The sequence below is a fragment of the Mirounga leonina genome, unplaced genomic scaffold (assembly GCF_011800145.1).
Source record: "Mirounga leonina isolate KUSES-001 unplaced genomic scaffold, KU_Mleo_1.0 Mir_173, whole genome shotgun sequence".
Classification (NCBI taxonomy): domain Eukaryota; kingdom Metazoa; phylum Chordata; class Mammalia; order Carnivora; family Phocidae; genus Mirounga; species Mirounga leonina.
Genome location: NW_023270447.1, coordinates 16,037,775 through 16,061,042, shown reverse-complemented (window position 1 = coordinate 16,061,042; position 23,268 = coordinate 16,037,775). Strand labels below are relative to the sequence as shown.

Genomic DNA, 23,268 nt, shown 5'->3' with positions numbered 1-23,268 from the left:
AGAATGATTCATTGTGAGATTAACAGTCATTCAGAGGTACTCCGTCTCCATTTCTCAGCTGAGAATTCTGCAAAAGGTGAAAATCCTGTAAAGAAATCAAGTTTCCTGGGCTAACATGGCAGATCCAACATCTGTACCTAGTTTCTTTCCCTCCGGCAACCCCACTGAAACACAGTTAAGCCCACAAGACTAGGAGAATAGGAAAGGAGATAAAAGCTACATTTCACCATTGAAGAGCAGATAAATAAGTAATGGCTTAGCAGTCCTGAGAAAGCTAAAATTCCAAAATGAGAACCAATGCAATTTATAAGCGACCCAGAGACTGTCAGGCACTAGGTACTCTGATCCTGGCGGAGGGTGGGCTATTTAAGAAGTATAAGATCTCCAGATCCTTGTCTCCACTCCATGCTTCTGAATAACCTCTTTCCCAGGAGTGTGGGGATTTCTTCTCTGGGCAGTATAAAAGAGAGGGCCTCTGGATGGGCAATGTCAAGCACAAGCAACAGGTGGGCAACTATCTAAAAATAGGGATTTAGTGACTGTCTGCATGCTATGGCAGAGATCCTGGAGCCTTCTTACCCAATGTGGCTCACAGAGTTCTGGCACCACACCTAGAGGCAGGGAAAGACCATTCTCTGGGGTATCAGCCAAGCCAAAGAGCAGAGACCTAGAGATACAGACAACAGGTGTTTCCCAAATAGCCCTCCTAGATCACACTAAAACTCAAAATTTTTAAAGCCTGCATATATTCAAAAGCTTCCAAAGAGATTTCAATTCCCAATTCTTTCATTTTAAGTGATAACCATGAAAGACTGAAATAAAAATAAGCAGAAACAAAACCACTTGAAGGTCTAGAACTGTGTTGACAATTTGGTAGTCACTAGCCACATATGGCTACTGAGCACTGGAAACGTGGCTATTCCAAATTGACATATGCTCTAAATGAAAAATACACACCAGATTTCAAAGACTCAGTAACCCCTCCTTTCAAACAAAACAAAAAACAAAAATATTTTAGCAAAAATTTAAAAGTATTGATTAGATGTTCAGATGATACTTCAGTATGTTAAATACTAAAATTAACTTCACCTGTTTCTTTTTATGTGGCTCCTAGAAAATTTAATATTATATATAGGGCTCAAATTATAGTCCTATTGAAAAGCACTAGAGACTAAGCAGAGAAAAGAATCCTTTTTAGAAATAAGTTATGAATATCTCAGATACTACAATCATTAAAAAGGATGTTGTAAAAGGAACAGAGAACCAAGTTCTTAGAAATTAAAATATGATCTCAGAAATGAAATAGATTACAGTAGGTGTGGAATATAAAACTGAGGAAATCTCAGGGCACCTGGGTGGCTCAGTTGGGTAAGCATCCAACTATTGGTTTCGGCTCAGGTCTTGATCTGGGGGTTGTGGGTTTGAGCCCCACGTTGGGTCCCATGCTGGGCGTGGAGCCTACTTAAAAAAACAAAACAAAACAAAACACCTGAGGAAACCTCTTATAAAGTGTTAAAACAAAAACAAAAAAAGAAATGAATAATAGAGAAAAGATGAAAGAACCAGTACAAGCTGTCCAGTATGCACATTTCCAGAAAGAAAATACAGAGAAAATAGGAGGAAATGAACAACAAAATAAAAGTCCTAAGAACAAAAGGCCAAGGAGGACAGAGTATGTGGAGTACCTGAAATGACAGATGAGAATATACCCATATCAAGGTGAAATATATCCGTACACTGTGAAATTTTAAAACAATGGGGAGGAAAAAAGAAGATTCTACAAGCTTTCAGAGAGCAAACAATAGGCCTCATACAAAGAATCAGAAATGAGAAAGATTTCACACTTGAAAGAGAACAATAAAAAATGCCTTCAAATTCGGAAGAATAATAATTTCCAGTCTAGAACACAATAACCTTCCATACTATCCATATCCACTCTTCCATCCCATTCAAGAAGGTAGAATAAAGACATTTACAAATAAATAAATTTACACTTATTCCACCTTGCTCAAGAATGGCATGACCAAAACAGGAGCATAAACCACAAACAGGAAGACGTGACACAGAAGACAGGTGCTCCCTCAGAAGACAGAAAGGGGCGGAAAAGGGAGATCCTAGGATGACAGCTATTCACAATATTAAAAAGAATCCAGATGCAGAACAGAACTCCAGAGATGGACATGTAAAGAACCATCATTGCTCTGCTCTCTGTGACTGTCTCTTCATTTTTACCCAAGGACAGAACGCAGCTGGGCTTGACCCAGCTCTTTTCTGTACTTGGCTCATCGTGGCAATGTCGTGATCGTTCCTGCAACCCCTTCAGGAGCTGCTGCCTGAAGTCACTAAGGCCAATTACTGCTTCACCCCACAGAAGTGTTCTGTTTTTGTTTTTTTCTTTTTTGGATCTACTCCTGTAAGCCCCAGATACAACTGTGAGCACAGAAACAGAAAATACAGAGCAGCCCAGCCCTGATTATATTCCTGCTGAATCTCCAGTACCCAGCTTATACAAAAGCCCTGTGCGATGCCCCAAATCTGTTGAACTGCATGTGCCCAGGATGCCTTCATGATCTTGCCCACTGACCTGGCACAATGGCTACTTGAGAATATCAATGAAGGTAAAGCTGGACCATGACTCTGACAGTGTTGAACTTACTGGATCCTTCATTAACAGTGTGAATAATACACAGCTAGATTTATGCTTTCCTCTCAGTTACCTAAAACCTAATGATACACTGTTTAGGAACATACAACAGGTATTAAAACTATGAAGAAAAGAGAAGGAGGTATTAACGTGGTTAGAATAGACCACTGGGGTGGAGTTGAGGGCTACTACTAGAGAAGGGCACATAGGAGCCTTCAATAAGTTAATGTTCTACTTCCTAAAGCTAGGTGATGGGAAATGAATGTTTTAAATATTATGGGCCTTTAAACTGTACATGTATTTTATATACTCTTTGATCTGTAACAATAATTAGAGACACAATAATATGGTCTATGTCAATGAAAATATATGTGTAGCAAGTGTCATCAGCAAAATATGAATCATATTTTTGTTCTTTTCTATTTAATGGTATGTTTTAAGGGTAAAAACTTTACCTGTCGAAGGTATAATTTCAAGACGTCACAGATGTCATGTGAACTAAATTCTGAAATGTCTACCAAGTGCATTCCGTTTTCCAAGGCTTGACACAGTTTTTCAGTTTTTATTTTGTTTCCACATACACGATAAATTCCCTTGAGAAGAAAACGGAAAAATTTGGCAAAATTCTCCTTTAGAACAAATGGCTAAATGCAGACATCTACATATATCTGATGTGTCTACTTCAATTTTTATTAATAATTTAGGAAAACCTAGGGCCAAATGAGGTAACATTTTCTAACAAAGTCTGAATAAATTCAGTTACTTATTAAAAATTGAGAGCATTGTTTTCCTTTAAAGTCTCATCATTAGAACAAATCACACAGGCATTTATATTTTTAAACTTAATTTTAAGAGTTACAACGTACCTGTAGACACAAGGCTCTATTTTCAATCTCTGAGGCACATATCTTGAGTATAAAAGGGATGCCATCTGGTTCCTTTTTTGCAACTTGTGTGAATTCTGCTCCAAATAAGTGTATTTTCCCTGGAAGTTTCTGATGACCACAGATGATGACTAAATTTTCCAAACACTTACGGTGACAAACAAGGAGACACTACAAGAAAATGACAGTTAAAAAGTGGTTCACTCACCTTAAAACTATGGACAACTGAGCAAACTATAGGTAAAGTGGTAACACAACAAAAATAATTTTAAAAGGTATTACTTGTGGTGTCTGAAATACACTTCATAGCTAAATGAAATATAAAACTACACTGTGGTTCAATTTATTAAAAAGATACTTGCAAGAGAGCCTAATCAATAAAATTAGTAAAGAGTATAAAGCAAAAAGCATGAAGGAGCTAATGTAATTCCTGAAAGATCTTACCTCTTCACATTCGACACCTTGGAATACTACAATGCCTTCACAATCCCTACATTTTGTGGGGGACCTCAATTTTCGAAACTTGTGAGTGAGAGCTGCCTTTGACATCAATGTTTTCTTAAATGTTCCAAGGGAATTGGGTCCTTGCAACGGAAATAAATTAGTGTAAGAATTGTAAGATGACAAAAATGATAACACATGATGCTAAATTTTGAAAAATCTTTAGGCTTTGTAATCATTCATATGTTACATCAAGCTATTATTTTGAGTCTATAACATCAAAATAAGCATCCAATTTATAGACCTCTTACAAAGTACACATTTATCAAACATTTGAGCTATAAGTAAAAATCACCAAAAAACCACTAAGATACTTCTAAAATAGCATGGCATAATGTTTTCAACACCAGCGAATCTACACTGTTATTAATATACTCTTTATAGCACCTGGAAGTCGGTTAGAGGTGGCATTACAGTCTTAGAAAATGCCCCTACAAAAGCTTCAAAGAAAACTAGCTGTATGAGACCACTAGTGTAACTATTATTTGCATTAAAGATAAAGCTACTCTTATTCTGAGTTCATTATAAAATTAAAGGTAATACTAGCTAGTTCTATATCAATATCCTACCAAAGGTCAGATGTTCCATATCATTCTAGTAAATGACGCCCAAACAGGTATAAGAAGTTCTCAAATGTACAGAACTAATTTATATGAGTCTAATTCAAGTCATTAAAGTAACTGATTTCTCTTTTGTATCTGTCAACATCCGTAACTTTCCTTGTCCTCAAGAACAAATTTATTTACTTTTCCTGACTAACTTCTTGCACTATTTCTTTTAAAGAGACTCTCTCAGTTTCTCATGCATTGCAACCCTTTTAACAGTTAAGTCACTGTATTAGGTCTATAAAAGATTAAAATAACTAGCCTATTTTTGCACCATGCTAATACATTTTAGATCTAGTAGTTCTGCTTATAACATTTCACTAGTGCATTATCAACCCCTACTTGTACATAACTTTTTGGGATATATTTAAGTCAATAAAATGTCTTTCGTTTAATACACAGCAAAGTAATTCTTTAAATTATACTATTTTCCTAATATCATGCAGTGTTGCTGACTCAAAGGGTTTAGTGGGAACTTGATTCACGTGAAGGCAATACCAGCTTCTGAAGGGGAAGGTGGTTCTCTTTCATCTAGATCATCTGCCGAAGACATGGTTCCACTGGATGGAGTTCGTGGAAGTTTTCGATGAAAGTCTCCTAAAAGAAAATTGTGAATACAATCACCTGACCATTCACTCTAGAATTTAAGAAATGGGTAATGACATTATTTTTTGAATAGCACAAGTCATACTATTTTGTGGGCTACAATACAAAAAGCTGCTTCCATTCTCAGACTTTACATATAGGGAATTCTGCTATTTATTACTAGGAACAAAAGAGAATTCAACCAAACCTGACTTTTCCAAATAAATTTAAAATTGAGGAATCATACATTCCAATGAGACCTTTCTGCCAACTTCTGATAGTTAGAGATTATACGCTCTACAAGGACAGGGAGTATTTTCTATTCGTGTCTTACATCTACTATCTAACAAAGTGACTGGCACAATGGTAAACTGTCATTAAATGCTTGTTGAATTACAAAGAAATGTATACAAAAATAATACCCAAAAATCTAATGAATACAGCCACACTACAGTAACATCACATTCAGGTTATGAGGAGGATGGGAGAGCAGGAAGCAGGAATAAAGACCCCGGGCAGGGAGCTGAGAGCACAGGACACGAGCTATGTCAGCTAAGGACACTGCATGGGTCTCAAGAGCGGCCGGACTAGGGCACGAGCTTTCTTTGCTCCCTGCAGATCGTACAAACAGGGCTCTATCTACCCAAGTGGAAGATCTCACTTACCTCAAGGCCCTCATGAGTTTAAGGCTGAGAGTTAGAAAAGGTTTTACAGATGATTTCAACCAACATCTTTCCCCAAAAAAGATTCCTCTTCAAAATATGCCAAAGAGGCAGGCAGCCATCTAGTTTTTGCTTTGAATGTGCTCTCAGTGACTGAGAAATCATGGGGTCCCACGTTCCATTTTGAACTATTTTAACTGTAAAATGGCTTCCTTATATTTTTTGAGCAGCAACCTGCCTGCCTATGAATCCCAGCCTTTGGTCCCCGCTCTCCCTAAAGGAGCAGATGAGCACTGTCACTTTAATCCCTTCCCACTCCAGGATGTGAGGACGGCTGTCATGTCCCCCAGTTCCCTCGTTCCCAGGCCAGGCCTCCCCAGGTCTTCACCATTTATCATGTTAACTAGTTTTCAAATTTTTGTCTTTATCACATGAAGTCTTATGAGATTCCAAATAATTGAGGGCTTGCTCTAGAATGGGTCTTAATTTGTGGGGAGAGCTACAACCATCTTGTTTTTACAAAGTTACTTACAAATACTCAGTTAAGTATTTAGGCTCACATCTTCAGGGTGTCACTTGCACAGAGCTAGTTTTAAAGGAAGACACAAAGTAAGCTACAAACCCCAATGCTGCATGGAAGTTATTTCTAACTTTAAATTTCAAGAGACTTAGTTACATGAATAAATACATAGAACACTATTAAAAAATGCCTTGGACTTTTGAGGTAGGTTAAATCTTATAACATATATCCCACCATGCCAAGGATCCTAGGAGAAGGGCCGGAAGAACAGGACTGGAGCAGTCTTTGGTAGGAGAGTGGAGGAGAAAGAATGTCTAAGTAAGAATCTCGTGGGCTCAAATGCTACCTTCTTTTCCTGCTAGCTGTATCACCTGTGGCAAGTTAGCCTCTTTGAAGCCATGAAGGGAGAATTCAACACATCTATCCTGCCTCTCTAACGAGCATGGGACTCTCTTTACCAAAGTACCTTTTAAGGTACATTTATAAAAACTGAATAATCACAGGCACAAAACTGGTGTTAACTGTACTGTTCATCACAGCAATTAACTACAAAACAATCTAAAAGGTACAGTTATGTTCACAGAATGGAATCCTATATATAGCATAAAATAAAAATATATAAAGAGAGCTATTCACATCGATATGGATCTAAAAAAAAAAGATGAAAGAAGTCACACAAAAAATGGTATAATTCCATCTGTGTAACATTCCGAAGAGGGCACAGCTCAAGTAGATACAGGCAGTAAAACACTGAAAACAGCTAGAGAATGACTGACAAAATCCAGGATGATGGTCTGTTCTGGTGGGCAGCAGGGCAAGGTTTTCAAGGAGGTGTCCAGAGGGCCCTTCTCATATACTGATAAAGTTTTATTTCTTATAGGCTGGGTGGGAAACATATGTGGGTTTGCCTTTGTATTTTTTTTTTTAAGCTGCACGTGTATACGTACATACTCCTCTCTAGGAGACAGTCCATTAAAAAAATAAGGTAGCTAAAATATATCCCCCAAAAGGACTATTTCATTGAATTCTCTCTGCTAGACTTAAATGCTTATGTACCTGGACTTATCGATTCAGAATCCAGAGATCTAGATTCACTGCTTCCTCCAGTGCTCTCAGAGTCACTAAACATCCCAAATGTCCATGACCTTATAAAAGAAGGACCTTTAAGAAAAGAATATTTAAAGTCAAACGTGGCTACAGACGGATTTCATGAGGCGAAATACGGATATTACATAAAATGAGACAAGTCAAATTTAACAGTGATCGACAGTCGACTTTAAGACACAGGCACCGTGCTTACAACTGTGAAGAAGGCCTCATGAAGTTTTCATTCAAGGCCTGATGTTTAGATTCCAGAGTTGCAATCATTGAGTAATCACATTTAAACAACCTGCTCTTCCACAAACCAGCGCTCTCTTGAGTGTGAAGTTTACCTGTGACGTCAGCGCTCCCGGAGCATCTGTCCTCTTCAGTCTTACTGGAGCTGTCCGGAAGGCGCACCACATCCTCTAACGAGTCGCTAGGTCTGTACCCAGAAGTGTGGGGGCTACTTGTTAATGCTTTATTTACAGTCCTGAGAAAAACCCAAATAAAACTCATCATTTGAAGAATGACTAACACCCAGCCTATTTTATTCTATTTTTGGAAAAATCTGTTACTTTAATGAACAGAGTAATTATTATTATTATTTTTTTAAGATTTTATTTATTTATTTGAGACAGAGAGAATGAGAGAGACAGAGAGCACATGAGAGGGGGGAGGGTCAGAGGGAGAAGCAGACTCCCTGCCGAGCAGGGAGCCCGATGCGGGACTCGATCCCGGGACTCCAGGATCATGACCTGAGCCGAAGGCAGTCGTCCAACCAACTGAGCCACCCAGGCGCCCTGAACAGAGTAATTAAATAGTAAGAAAAAACCTTATTATATGGTTCAACTTCTTAGAGGAAATGTGAACAAAATTTATTCATCATTTGAACTTATTACAGCTGAAACAAGGAAAAGAGTAGCAAAAGTATGGTCAATGATTCATGTCATGGTTAAGCTTTTCTAGTATCACCTCTATGGAAAATGTAGGCTGTTAAATCTGTGGACATTCAAAATAGATATGACCATGATTTGCCATTCTCAAAGGATTTCTAAATCTCAAAGGACTTAGCTCTGTGTCAAAACAAAAAGCTTTACTCTTAAGTGAGTTACATCGGAATATAAAAAAAAGTTCAGAAAGTTTTAAAGTCAATTCTGCCAATGTTAGAAACGATGCCACCTACTACCAGATAGGAACTTAGCAATAAAGGTTTTATCTTTTGAAATCATTTCATCTACACATTCTTACCCATCCACTTTTTCTTCTTCCGTTGCATTTGTGGCCTTGACAAAGTCACTGTACTCTTGGCCTGGGTCATAGAGTTTGGCACTATCACAGAGAGACTGGAAATTGTTTGCAAGGGAGGCTGCCTGTAGGTGTTGCATCTGGAAGAGGTTAACTGTCACCTGTGGTCACAGACAGAGACAAAAGGCAAAATAACTTCTGCTGTACAGAATGCTGTATAAATATACATTGATTTCCAAAGAAAAAAAGATCATACATTGAAGCACAGAACACTGAAGATCATCGTGAGCATACGACGTTGTCTGACTTTGTGCGAAGTCCAGATCAGGAAGAAAAAAAAAAAAAAGTTGTAATCCAGTATCTAGGAGTAATCGTTGCCAGCAAAACTAGCTTTAAACTGCAAAGTTCAAAAATACATCCCCATGTCCCTACTGGCTCATAATTTTAGCAGACAGATGTGTTTTTGAGGATCCCCAGCTCCATACTCTGAGGGTCTGACCATAATGCTCTAAACTCTTAAGTGAAAAACATAAGGGAAAACATTTCAATCAGAGCACAATTATTTTGACTTTGACTTTTTCAATCCTATAAAAATAAAAATGTTTTATAATTATAATGTATCCTATAGTACTCAGCTTTAATAATTAGCCATTATCTTGAATCTATCCAAAATATATTATCCCACTGAGTTTCTACAAATGCCTACATATACTATTATTCCTACTACTTGTAGTAACAGTAACAATAGCAGCTAACAAGTGCCTGCAGACATGCCAAATCCATTCTGAGAGCTGCACACGAATGAACTAATTTAGTGTTCCCAAAAACCTAGGCTTTGAGTATACTATGGCAAATAAACAGATGAGGTCCCAGTCCTCAGAGAGTTTATGTTCTCCTGAAGGTGGTGTGAGAGAGAGGGAGAATAAATTTTGTAGATAAGATAATTTCTGATATTGAAAACTTCTATAAATACTATATAAAATTGTCAAGTTACAGAATATAACCCGGTATGCATTTGTAGAAGGGCACTTTTGATACGGTAGGTTAATGAGCCTCTCTGAGGAGGTCACATCTGAACTGAGACCTGATGTAAGAAAAAGCCAATGCAAAGTTTCAGGGAGAAGTCCAATCCAGACAAAAGGAAGAGGTAGCACAGAGACCCTAGAGCAAAAGTGAGTGAGAAAGAGCTTGCCATGCTCAAGAAACACTTGAAAGGTCAATATGGCTGAAGCACATCCAAAGAGGTGAAGCTTCGGTTTGAGATGATGCCAGAAAGAGAAACAGTCCTCTAAACTGCAGTAAGGAGTCTGAATTTAAGTACAATGGGAAGCCAGTGGAGGGTTTTAAAGGGTGTTAAGAGCTATCACATAATCTGATTTATTTTATAAAATGCCACTCTGGCTTCCAGGTGAGCAATGTGAATAAATGCCAAATTTCAATTGGCTTAATATTATTTGAAAGACTGCCATGTATCCTCTTCATCTCTCTTGATACACCGGATGATCCATTGAACTTCTGATTAGCCTCTAAGTCCTTTCCAAGGTAGACAGGCATTCCTGAAGGATAACTAAGACTCAGCATAAATAGTATTTGAAAAGTGCACATAAAAGAATAGCTTATTTGTGTTCTAATTCTCTCAAGGAACAAAGGAAATTCAAACCGCGGATGGTAAAGTTTAAGTCCTGCAACTGGCTCTGATGAAAAAATTCACCAGTTAATGGTAAACTGAACTTACTCTCTTGATCCTAAAGGTAACTGTCCATTTTTTATAATTTTTAATAAGCTTTATGAGTCTAGTTAAAAACACCAATAATTTAAAAAGCCAAATGAATATACTGGCATAATCAATTCATCTGCTGAATATTTGTTTCTGGGTATTTATTAATAATAAAGACTTAAGCAGTAATATATACAGGTAGCCCAATCTTAAAATCTGTTTTCCCCAAATTATTCAGCCTTCTCACTTACCTAATAGAAACACTAAAGAGTGAACCCCCATGGGGCAGATCCTGCAGGACTTGCTGGGCATCTTACCTGAGGTGGCTCACAGGTACCTCAAAAATCATCCTGCCTCTAGATTTTTTTGTGCCTCAATCTGTTCCCTGAGTCAGGAACTTAGACTTTTCTTCTAGGTCTCTATCTGAGAGCACAGTGACCAAAGTGCCTCACAAAGGGGAAATGACCAAATGTATAGTAATAAAAAGTGTTATTAGCCAAGATCATACATAATTCTGTTCGTTTTCTGGGACTGCTCACTCGAGCACACAGGACTTCCAACTCTATGCCCAAGCTTTCATCACCTACAGCAAATTTTTAGTTCCTCCACTGGCACATGGATTCGTGCAAATATTTATGATAGCTGTTCAAATGGAATTTTAATTTCAAATAATGGGGAAAGTTTCTTTCATATAAATCAGCAATAATCTAAAATAAATTTGGTTCAGTATAATTCTCTATCCTGTATTACTTTAAAGATAAATTTTCCTTGAATGTACTTTAAAATAAAACAAAAAATTCTTCTTCTAATTCTTTCCATTCTTCAAAGCCCATTGATTTGGTTAGGTCTTTAGTGACTGGCCTGGTCATTTCTTCTTCCTCTCAGTAATGTAATTATGATCTTTATCCCCTACCCTCCAATACTTCATAATTCAAGACAATTTTAGATATTCAGAAGTAATCCTTGATGTCCATGATATAACTTAAAATTTTGCTAGGATATAAATGTGATTTGTGTATCTTCCCTAAGATAGTGAGAGAACCTGAATGTCTAGAATCTTTGTATCTCAAATAATTTTGTTTTCTCTGCAATCACGTATGTGATATGTCCTAGAGTGAAAATAAAAAAAATCAGATTTGGGGGTGTGTAGTCTGGAAAAAGCATTCAAGAAAGGAAGATAACAATTACCTTTAAATATTTAAAGTGTTATTTTGTAGAAGAGGGATTATAGCAGTATGGTATAACTTGAAAGGTCCACAAGAAAACGGATTTTCTTTTTTTTTAAAAGATTTTATTTATTTATTTGACAGAGAGAGACACAGTGAGAGAGGGAACACAAGCAGGGGGAGTGGGGGAGGGAGAAGCAGGCTTCCCACTGAGCAGGAAGCCAGGTGCTGGGCTCGATCCCAGGACCCTGGGATCATGACCTGAGCCGAAGGCAGACACTTAACGACTGAGCCACCCAGGCGTTCCAAAAACGGATTTTCTTTCAGCTCAATATAAAAATTACATTAATTTTGGAGTTGTCACACCCAGGCTAAATAATCATTCAGCAAGACAGCATAGTATTTAAGAGCACAGGTTCTGAAGTCATTCAACCGAGTTCTATCCTAGCTTTACAATTTACATGCTAGGTGACCTTGATCAAGTTATTTGTAACTTCTCTAAGCAAATGCTTCATAAAAAGTTAATGTGCAAATGAATCATGTGTGGGATTCTTGTTCGAAATGCAGATTCTGATTCCAAAAGTCTGAGTTGAAACCCAAGATTCTGCATTCCTCATAGGCTCCCAATGTAATGAGAATGTGACGGGCCCAAGAACCACATTTTGAGAAGAAAGGTTCTCTAAACTTTAGTTTCTTTACCAGTAAGATGGAGCTAAAAACAGTTATATTTACCTAATGGGATTGTGTGAGATTTACATGAGTTAATGTAGGCAAAGAACTTTATACACTGGCAGGTACATACTCAATCTTAGTTATCATGAGCTACTGTCTGAGGTGAAAAGGACTTGTCGAGTGTAAAGGTTGGCTTACGTAACTCATAATGTAATTTCGAACCCTAGGATTTTTATAATTCTTTTAAATCACTTTGCTAAAATTGGCTCTCTAAATTAATCACACATTAATTGGAATTTGGTAAACGAATGAGATACAATTTTAAATACTCAGGAACATTGTATGGAGAGTTTCTGATTCAAATGGAAATAGTTTCAGGTTCCCACTGAATTCTTAACTTTCTGAGAATTCTGAAAAGTAAATGGTAGCAGGCAGATTGTGGAAAGAAACAACAAATCAAGGTATGAGCAATCTAGAGGTATGCTTCCTGTTATTTCTTTTGCTACTGTTTCTCAGCCAATACTGAACTCCTATTCAAAGACATGTGATTGAAAGAGTGGGGGAAAACCCACGGGTTTCTTTTGTCTGTCTGTTTTCTCTTGTCCCCCAGCCCCCAAGCAAGTCCCAAGCGCTGAGATATGGTGCTCTGGCACCAACAGCAGTAGCTACTGAACAGACATCTACAACTTTGAGGGGAATTCTTCTCTAGAACCAGATAAACTGGATCTGAAGAGTGAGGGGTCTGAACTCCCTACTTGGTTTTTGTCTTTATCCTTTCCCTACTTGGCCCTCAATAGCAGCAGAGTAGGTTGACTAAGTTTCACAACTAGAAGACTTGGAAGGGATTCCTTAGGAGCTGTAGAGTGAACTTAACTAGATCAAATGCCTGCCCAAAATTTAAAAAATCAACATTCAATATAGGTTAGAAAGATGACCATGAGTCACATAAATACTGAGAAGTCCAGAATATCATCCAAAATACTTGTTACATGAAGGACCAGGAAATCTCATCAACATGCAAGAGAAAAGACAATAAACACACTAACCCTGAGATGACTCACCTATTTGGATTATCAGATAAAGACTTTAAAGCAGCTATTATGACGGTTTGTTTATTTATTTATTTATTTATTTTAAAAAAAGATTTTATTTATTTATTTGAGAGAGAGAGTGAAAGAGAGAGTGAGCACGAGAGGGGGGAGCGGGAGAGGGAGAAGCAGACTCCCCACTGAGCAGGGAGCCCGATGCGGGACTCGATCCCGGGACTCCAGGATCATGATCTGGGCTGAAGGCAGTCGCCCAACCAACTGAGCCACCCAGGTGCCCTATTATGACGGTTTAAATACATAAGGGCAAATAATCTTAAAACATGGTAAGACTGAAGTCAGAGCACAGAAATGGAAGATATAAAAAAGAAACAGGAAAATAAAATATCCCAAACAAAAAAATTTACTGTTTTGACTGTATAGGAAAATAGAGATAACAAAGGAAAGAGTCAGTGAACCTGAAGATAGATCAACAGAACCACCACCAAGAGAAAAGATTAGGGAGAGAAAAAAAAACACCCCCCTCAAACCCACAGAATAAAAACAAAGGTCTAAAATTTGAGTCACTGGAGTCTTAGAGGAAGAGGACAGAGTGCTACAAAAAAAATTTTGAAGAAACAATAGCTGAAAACTTCTCAAATATAATAAAAGTCAAACCTGCAGATTTAAGAAGCTCAGGGAACCCCAAACAGAATAAATTCAAGAAAATTCACACCCAAATAAACGGTAATCAAAATGTTGAAAACCAAAGACAAAGAAAAAAAATCTTGCAAGCAAAAAACAAAAAAAAACCTCCAACACATTCCACACTGAGAAAGCAGTAATTCAAATGACTATGGATTTCTCATTAGAAACACAGAGGCCAGAAGGCAGTGGAAGGACATTTTTAAAGTGTTGAAAGGAAAGAACTAAACTCTTTATCAAATGAAAATGTCCTTCAGGAATAAAGATGAAATAAAAACATTCTCAGATGAAATACAGAATTCACCACCAGAAGACCTGCTACAACAGAAATGCTAAACGAAGTTCTTCAGAAAAGAGAGAAATGATATCAAAGGGAAAGAACCCTAGAAATGGAAGAGTAGAAACAAATGGTAAATATCTAGGTAATTAAAAAAGATGACTTCTCTTCTCTAAAATATGTGACTTCTGAAAGCAAAAATTGTAAGATTGTCTGGTGAGGTTTTCAAAGTATATAGATGTAACATACACATATCAATTACAACCCAAAACAAGTAAAAGGGACTTATATGGTGGGACTATGTGGTTTCTACATTCCACTTGAAGGGGTAAAATGTTAGTTTTAAATAGGCCAGTAAAAAGTTTTTATAAATACAGCCCTAGTGCAACCATTAAAAAGAAAAAAAAAAAAAAAAACTGTAAAAAGAGATATAGTCAAAAGCTCAGTAAATTAAAATGTAGATAATAAAATGCAAATAAGCATTTTAGATAAATTAAAATATAACTCTAATACGTAAATAAAAATAGATTAAATTAAATCTGTAATATAAATTATATGTAATTCTAAAAAATTATCAATTTATCCAATATAAGGCAGCAAAAGGGAAACAAATGAAGAAAATATAAGGTACAAACAGGAAAAGAGAAAAGTAGGCCTAAATCTGAACATACATTTGCATTAAATATAAACTGTCTAAATATTTCACTTAAAAGATAGAGATTATCAAAACAGATTTTTTTTTTTAGAGTGAGAGAGAGCATGAGAGGGGGGAGGGTCAGAGGGAGAAACAGACTCCCCGCTGAGCCAGGAGCCCAACGTGGGACTCAATCCCAGGACTCCAGGATCATGACCTGAGCTGAAGGCAGTTGCCCAACCAACTGAGCCACCCAGGTGCCCCCAAAACCGATTTTTTAAAAAAATCAAGACTGAACTATATGCTATGTAAGTAATTCACTTTTTTTCTCTTTTTTAAATTATGTTATGTTAATCACCATACATTACATAAGTTTTTGATGTAGTGTTCCATGATTCATTGTTTGCGTATAACACCCAGTGCTCCATGCAGTACGTGCCCTCTTTAATACCCATCACCAGGCTAACCCATCCCCCCAGCCCCCTCCCCTCTAGAACCCTCAGTTTGTTTCTCAGAGTCCATAGTCTCTCATGGTTCGTCTCCCCCTCCGATTTCACTTTAAATAAAATGATAAAACTCAAAGTAGAAGAATGGAAAAAGATATACCATACCATGATAAAAATAATTGAAAGAAAACTGAAATAGCTACATCAGTATTAAATGAAGACTAAAAGCAATAAAAATTACCAGGATAAAAAGAGACATTTCATAAAAATAAAAGGATTAATTCACCAAGAATATGTAACAATTACTAATGCACAAGCAACTGAGTTTCAAAATTCATAAAGCAAAAACTGATAGAACTAAAAATATACAGTATATTGAAGACTTCAAAACTCCTTTCTCTGAATAAACTGGTTACCAGAGGGGAAGTGGGTAGGGGGTGGGTTAAATAGGTGAGTGGGATTAAGGAGCGTGCTTGTTGTGATGAGCACTGGGTGTTGTATGAAAGTGTTGAATCACTATATTGTACACCTGAAACTGATATTACACTGTATGCTGATTAACTGGAATTTAAATAAAAACTTAAAAAAAAAAAAACCCTCATTTCTCTGTAACTGATAGAAGTAAAAAGTAAGTCAAGGATATAGAAGAAATAAATAGCACCGTAAACCAACAATAACCAATTGACATTTACATTTACCAAATACCCCAGCCAACAAGAGCAGAACACACATTTTGAAAAGTATATGCATGGAACATTCACCATGACAGACCATATGCTGTCAATGATTCAGATTATATGCTGAATCATAAAACAAACCATAACAAATCTAAGAAAATTGAAATTATATAAAACATTTCTCTCATCATAACAGAATTAAACTAGAAATCAGTATCAGGAATTTATCCAGAAAATTCTCAAATACTTGGAAATTAAACAATCAGCTTCTATACTATCCATAAGTCAAAGATGAAGTCTCAAAGGAAATTAGGAAATATTTTATATTGAACAAAAATAGAAATACAAAATTCAAAATTTGTGGGATTTAGATAAGCAGTGCTTAGAGAGAAATCTAAATGATTAAATATTTATATTACAAAAGCAGGGAGGTCTCAATGAACAATCTAAGCTTCCACCATCAAAAAACTAAAAAGAAAAGCAAAATAAACCCAGAGCAAGCAGAAATTAAATCTTAAAAATAACAATAGAGAAACCAATGAAAATTAAAAGCTTTTCTTTGAAAAGGTCAGTAAAATTGATAAACCTCTATCTAGCCAGACTAACCAGAGAGAGAAAGAGAGAAGGTACAAATTACCAACATCAGGCATGAAAGAGAGGATATTATTACAGCCTACTGAGTCACTGAAGCGGTAAAGAAAAACCATAAACAACTCTGTGCACATAAATTAGACAACTGGGACAAAAGGGACTGATTCCATGAAAGCCACAAACTACCAAAATTCACCCAAAAAGAAATAATTAACTGGAATAGGTTTATTCTCAAAAGAAACTGAATACATAGTGAAAAATCTTCCAAAAATGAAAACCCCAAGCCCAGATACTTTCACCAGGGAACGCCATCAAACAACTGAAGAAATAACATCAGTTCTACACAATCTTCCAGAATACTAACAGGAAGGAACACCTCCCTACTCATTTTATAAGGCCAGAATAACCCTGATACTAAACTAGATAAAGAGAGTATAAGGAAAAAAAAACAAAAAACCAATAACAACATACCAATGTCTCTTATTAACAGAGAAGAAAAAGAAAAAAATACTCAACAAAATATTAGCAAATTGAATCCAGCAATATATAAAAGTAACAATGCATCACAACCAAAAGCAGCTTATCCAGGAATGCAAGACTAGGTCAGCACTCAAACATCAATGTAATCCATCATATTAATAGACTACAAAAGAAAAACTGTATTATCACATTAATCAAATGATGTGGAAAAAATCATTTGATAAAATCTAACATCTTTTTTTTAAAAAAGCAAAGACACAATTACAAACGTTTATAATAATTTAATTAGCAAAAATTACATCATAAGTCCCATTAACTGTACTTATATATTATTTGTTCAAAGATGTTCCTCTATCGTATTTAGGTACACATGATATGGTATATAGTATGTAAAGGTACATATAAAGGAATAAAGAATATATGTACATATATATTCAATATAAGCAGACAGTTTTGCTAGCTTATGCTGCAGTAACAAACAACCCCAAAATTCTCAGCAGTGGAAAAAAAAATTCAACATCTTCATCATAAAACTGTCAGCAAACTAGAAAAAGGGGAAATTCTTTACCTGATAAAGGGCATCATCAAAAAACCTATAGTTATCATCATATGTAATAGTGAAAGTCTAAGTGCTTTGCCCTTAAATAGTCCAGAATAGGACGAGGATATCTTCTCTTACCCAATCCTATTCAATAATGAACTGGAAGCTCTAGCCAGTGCAAAAAGAAAAAGAAATAAGAGGAATACAGATTGGAAAGGAAGAAATAAATCTGTCCCTATTTGTAGATAACATAATTTTCTATGTAGAAAACCCCAATGATTCTACAAAAAAAGTTCCAGAACTATTTAGTTTTAGCAAGTTTGCAAGATACAAGATCAACATACAAAAATCACTTGTGTTTCTAAATACTAACAATGAACAACTGAAATGTGAAATTAAAGAAATGTGTGTGCATAGATACATACACATAAATTATATGTGGTATATATTTATCTATTGATTTATTTGTATGTCACATTCACAATAGCTGCCCAAATACATACATACATACAGAGGTTTAAATCTAACAAAACACGTGAAAGACTTCTATGTTGAAAACTACAAAATGCTGATTAAAAAAAATCATGTATTTAAATAAATGGAGAGACATACTGTCTTCATGGATTGAACAACTCTCTTTATATAGTTAAGATGCTACATATTATAATCAATTCTTCCCATCTGATCTAAGATTTAACACAATTCCAATTAGAATGTTAGCAGGATTTGTTTGTAGATACTGCAAGCTGATTCCAATGTTTTTATGGGCAAAGGATCTTAAATACTCAAAACAATTCTGAAAAAAAAAAATAAAGTTGAAGATTCACACTACCTGATTTTATTTTTTTTAAAGAATTTATTTACTTATTTGACAGAGAGAGACACAGCTAGAGAGGGAACACAAGCAGGGGGGGTGGAGAGGGAGAAGCAGGCTTCCCGCTGAGCAGAGAGCGTGATGTGGGGCTCGATCCCAGGACCCTGGGATCATGACCTGAGCCGAAGGCAGATGCTTAATGACTGAGCCACCCAGGTGGCCCTACCTGATTTTAAGACTTGCTATAAAACAACAGTAATCAACATAGTAGAGTTTGGGCCAAATGACAGGTATATATATCCATGGAACAGAATAGAGAATCTAGAAATTGACCTTTTATAAAAATATGGTCAATTGATTTTTGACAAAGATGCAAAGACAAATCAATGGAGATGGCACAATGTTTTCAACAAATGGTACTGGAACAAGTGGACACCTGTATTAATAATGTTTTTTATTTTCCGTATTTTGTAATGTTTTGACATCTTAAAAAGTTTGCCAGCTGGGGAGAGTCTGCTCCTCCCAGGGCTAACCAATTCTTAGCACAGGGGTGGGAAGTAGTGGGGGGTATGTCTTTCATATGCAACCCAAACAACCTCATTATCTAATTCTCACACACCAAATTCTTATTGTCTCCTGCTCTGAATCATCCTAGGGCCAGGTACCAAGCAACTAGAGACCATCAAACTAGCCAATCCTACACTGCTTATCCTGCCCCATCTTGTCTTTCCCTTGGAAACCCCAATAAAGGCTCTATTCTCAGCCTTCCCCTCACTCCTGCCTCTGCTTCACCAAACCTGGTACTTCTGTGGCCCTACGTGGCACAGCACGGCCCCTTCTCTCGCGAAATATAAGTAAGCAATTCACCCTTTCAGTAACATTGACCTCTCCATGTCAGCATGCAATCACCTCCATAAATTAAAATCCCACAGGCATAATTTTAACACAACATCTATATGCAAAAAACCTCAACCTATATTTCACACCTTATATAAAAATTAAGTCAAAATAGATCATATATCAATGTCAAACTATAAAATTTTTAGTAGAAAACATAGAAGTCTTTGTGACCCTGAAACTCTCTTAGCTATAATATGAAAAGCATGACACATAAACGAAGAAATTGATGTTAGATTCCATCAAAATTATAACCTTTTTTCCCCCTGAAACAAACTGCTAAAAGAATAAAGAGAAGTTTCAGACTGGAAGACAAAATATGCAAGCTCAATAATAAGAAAACAAATCAATTTAAAAAAATTGACAAAATAGAGACTGCAAATAAGTCCTTGAAAAGATGCTCAATATCATTAGTCACTCCAGAAACACAAATTAAAACAACTACCACTACACACATATTAGAACAGTTAAAATATAACAACAACCAACAAGTATTGTCAAGGATGCAGAACAATCGGAACTCATATATTACTGGTTAGAATGAAAATGTTATGGCCATTCTGGAAAACAATTTGGCAATTTCTTATAAAGTTAAACAGACATTTACCATAACATCCAGTAATCTCACTCCTAGGTGCTTACCCTAGAAATATGAAAACTTATGTTCATGCAAAAACTTGTATACAAATATTCATAGCAGCTCTATATTCACAATCACCAAAAACTGGAAACAACACAGATGTCCAACTGATGAATGGATAAACACTGTGGTACATTCATATAATGGAACACTATTCAGCAATAAAAAGAAACGAACTATTGATACAGGCATAACATTGATGAATCTCAAAGACATTATACTGAGTAAAAGAAGCCAGTCCCCAAAGTCACATACTATAGGATTTCATTTATATGACACTCTGGAAAAGATCAAGCTATAAAGACGGAAAACATATCAATATTTGCCAGGGGTTTAGGGGTGGGTAGAGAATTTGACTACAAAGGGGCAGCATGAACAAAATTTTTTGGAGTGATGGAATTCTTCTGAATCCTGATTGTGGTTACACAAATTTATACATGTGTTAAAACTTGTGAAATGTACATCAAAAAAAGGTATTTTATATATAAACTTTTTATAAAAGTCATTTTAAAGAGGCAAATGAAAACCCTTGAGGGAAGGATGCATTTTTGTTTTGTTTTTTAAGATTTTATTTATTTATTTGAGAGAGAGAGAGTGAGAGAGAGCATGAGAGGGGAGAGAGTCAGAGGGAGAAGCAGACTCCCCACTGAGCGGGGAGCCCGATGTGGGACTCCAGGATCATGACTTGAGCTGAAGGCAGTAGCTTAACCAACTAAGCCACCCAGGCGCCCGTGTTTTTTTTTTTTTTTTTTTTTTTAATAAGTCACTGGGTTTAATTTTAATATTTAGTTTACTCAAATTTTGAAGAACCGATCTCATAGTGCTGAAAGAAGTTTCAACAGTCAAATCCATTTTGTCAACCAAGCCAAGAAAGACAGTGGCTTAGAGGCGATTTCAAACTCTCAGACTTCAATTTTAATTGGACAAATCATCGATCCACCAGGTGAGGGACCAGATAAAAAATGTAACTCAAAGCATTTACCACTATTAAAAGCTGAAAGTCAATTTCCAAACTCCAAATGTTGCATTAATCTCAGAAATTAAATCCCTTAGGACACATGACTCATCAAGCATCCCTCTTCCCTTCTGCAGATATTTAGACCCTTTTTTGCCCCGGCCTTCAAAATACTGAACAAAATACTTACAGCTTTAAGGGTAAGATCACACTGAAAAACAAGTTTCTGGAGTTGTGTTAAAATTTCTCTTTTGGTATTTTCTAGATCATTTCGTCTCTCTTCAACATTTGTCACACAAACTTTGTAGAGTTCATTTGCTTCTTCTACCTTTAAGAATATCACAGAAAAAAAAATAACACTGATCACTAGAATTTATATTTTAAAACAAGTACTTATTATAATAAAACTCAATGGAAATAATTAAAAAGACTTTTTGCATAAAAAGTATGAAATAGTGTTTTAAATAGAATATTTCTAAAGATAACAAATTTGCTCTGGTCAGTGACTCAGGCACTTGACTTTAATGGATACTATACGGTCTACAAGATAAATGACTACTTCTATTTAACAGCCTTTTCTATTTATATTCACCATTTTCTACATAATCTTACAGAATTCATCAAATTATATTTCATAAGCAATATAAAGAAAGCTCCAGCCTAGCTTTGCTATCAGGTACTAGAATTAGTACACATATACACCCAGTTGCCTAAAAGGTGAACTTCCTGAACAATGAAGTAAAAAATATTAAACTACTGCCTTCTCTAAGATACTTTTTCAGAAACAAAACCAAAGATTTAAAAGATAAGCAAAAATCTCTTAGTATACTGGTTCTCAAAGTGTGGATCCCCATCACCACCAGCAGCAGCATCACCTGGGAACCTGTTAGAAGTGCAAGTTGTTTGGCGCCAACCCTAGAGCTACTGAATCAGACACTCTGGATGTGGGGCCCAGTAGCCTGTTTTAACAAGCCTTCCAGGCAACCCTGATGCATGCGAACATTTGAGAACTGAAGCCTTAGCGGATTATTGCTAATTCAACTTGCAAATAACAACAAAGATGGTTACTTTCTGAAGAGCTTCCTCTTCCAGCCTTCGCTTTTTTTCTAGCTGCTTGTTGAGATTTTTTACTAATCCACCACTTGAGCACAGATGCTCCTCTTCTGCACGAAACATGGAAGATTTTGCCTTTTCATACTCATCTTGACGTTGCATGCATAACAGTTTTGCCTTTTTAAGAGCAGTCTCTGTTTCCAGCTATACAGGAAAAAAAAAGACTATTAAATACAGAATAAGAAACAAACCCTAATGTATAAGTTTCATTAGCATATTCAACAAGATTGTTAAAACAAGCATTTTAGAAAAACTATAGAGTAAGGTATGCATCTTCCAGGGTGGATGCTTACATACTGCAGATGATTTCAGATGTTCACAAGTAGGTAGATGAAACTCCATTATAATACTCACCATTTTATTTTGTTCCTGTTTCCAAAGTTCTTTTATTTCTTTCCTTTGTTTTTCCATTTCATTTTTCCTCCCAAGTAGAGGCTGTCAAGGGTATTTCAAAACAAGAAAGAAAAAAAAAGCTGTTTTCTAAAGGTATGCTGTTGTTAACAACAACAAAAAAAAGTGTATTATACACATAAATTTTTACCTGCACAAATTTGTTGGCTTGGAGTGCTGCAATTGTCTGTTGTAAAAGGTGACTGTTCTTTATATCATTAAGAAGAGCACTGGCAAATAGAGACTGCAGTGGCATAAACTCCTAGAATTTAAAATTGAAAAGTAAATTTTCCAATGGAAATAGCACTAGAATTTTAGATCTCCCCCAACTATTCTTCTTCAGAGGGAGAAATTTTAAGTTTAGACATTTTCTGCAGACAGATGACTAGTCATAAAGATGACTATATGAGGAGGTACTGAAGAATATTAATTATAAAACTAGGCAGGCAAGACTAGTGGCTAACAAAACAATCAACATTTGTATAAAATGGTGAATTTCCTAGTTTTTTTCCATAATGGGTCTCCACGTTAAGCTTAAAAGGTCTTTATTTTGCCCAGCCAAAAGTTCGGCATTTCACTTCTTTCCTATATTTAGCATACAAGTTTCTGACTTCACAAGGCACTATCATGAGGTCATCTAGGTAACCTCTTTGTCCAATACCCTAGGAGGTCACTGAACACTTACCTGCATTCCAATGTTACTTCTAGTTGCCTCTGCCAACTTGACAATGTTTCTAGTGGACTCCAATTCTGAAAAGGTCAAAAAAAACATCAGAAGGTAAATTAACTTCTTTTCCCC

At 36.1% G+C, this 23,268-nt stretch overlaps 1 protein-coding gene across 3 annotated transcripts in view; it reads right to left on the bottom strand.

Moving 5' to 3' along the window:
• ARHGAP29 (Rho GTPase activating protein 29) overlaps positions 1 to 23,268 on the bottom strand; it is a 62,293-nt gene that overhangs the window by 6,453 nt on the left and 32,572 nt on the right. For all 3 annotated transcript variants that reach the window (XM_035017995.1, XM_035017993.1, XM_035017994.1), the window contains 12 exons: positions 23,155 to 23,219; positions 22,621 to 22,731; positions 22,434 to 22,514; positions 22,035 to 22,223; positions 21,157 to 21,294; positions 8,733 to 8,890; positions 7,835 to 7,974; positions 7,458 to 7,562; positions 5,133 to 5,231; positions 3,973 to 4,112; positions 3,511 to 3,699; positions 3,100 to 3,237 (listed from right to left, as the gene is read on the bottom strand). In XM_035017995.1, coding sequence (XP_034873886.1) covers positions 3,100 to 3,237; positions 3,511 to 3,699; positions 3,973 to 4,112; positions 5,133 to 5,231; positions 7,458 to 7,562; positions 7,835 to 7,974; positions 8,733 to 8,890; positions 21,157 to 21,294; positions 22,035 to 22,223; positions 22,434 to 22,514; positions 22,621 to 22,731; positions 23,155 to 23,219 — 1,553 coding nt within the window. The remainder of the gene's footprint in view (positions 1 to 3,099; positions 3,238 to 3,510; positions 3,700 to 3,972; positions 4,113 to 5,132; positions 5,232 to 7,457; positions 7,563 to 7,834; positions 7,975 to 8,732; positions 8,891 to 21,156; positions 21,295 to 22,034; positions 22,224 to 22,433; positions 22,515 to 22,620; positions 22,732 to 23,154; positions 23,220 to 23,268) is intronic.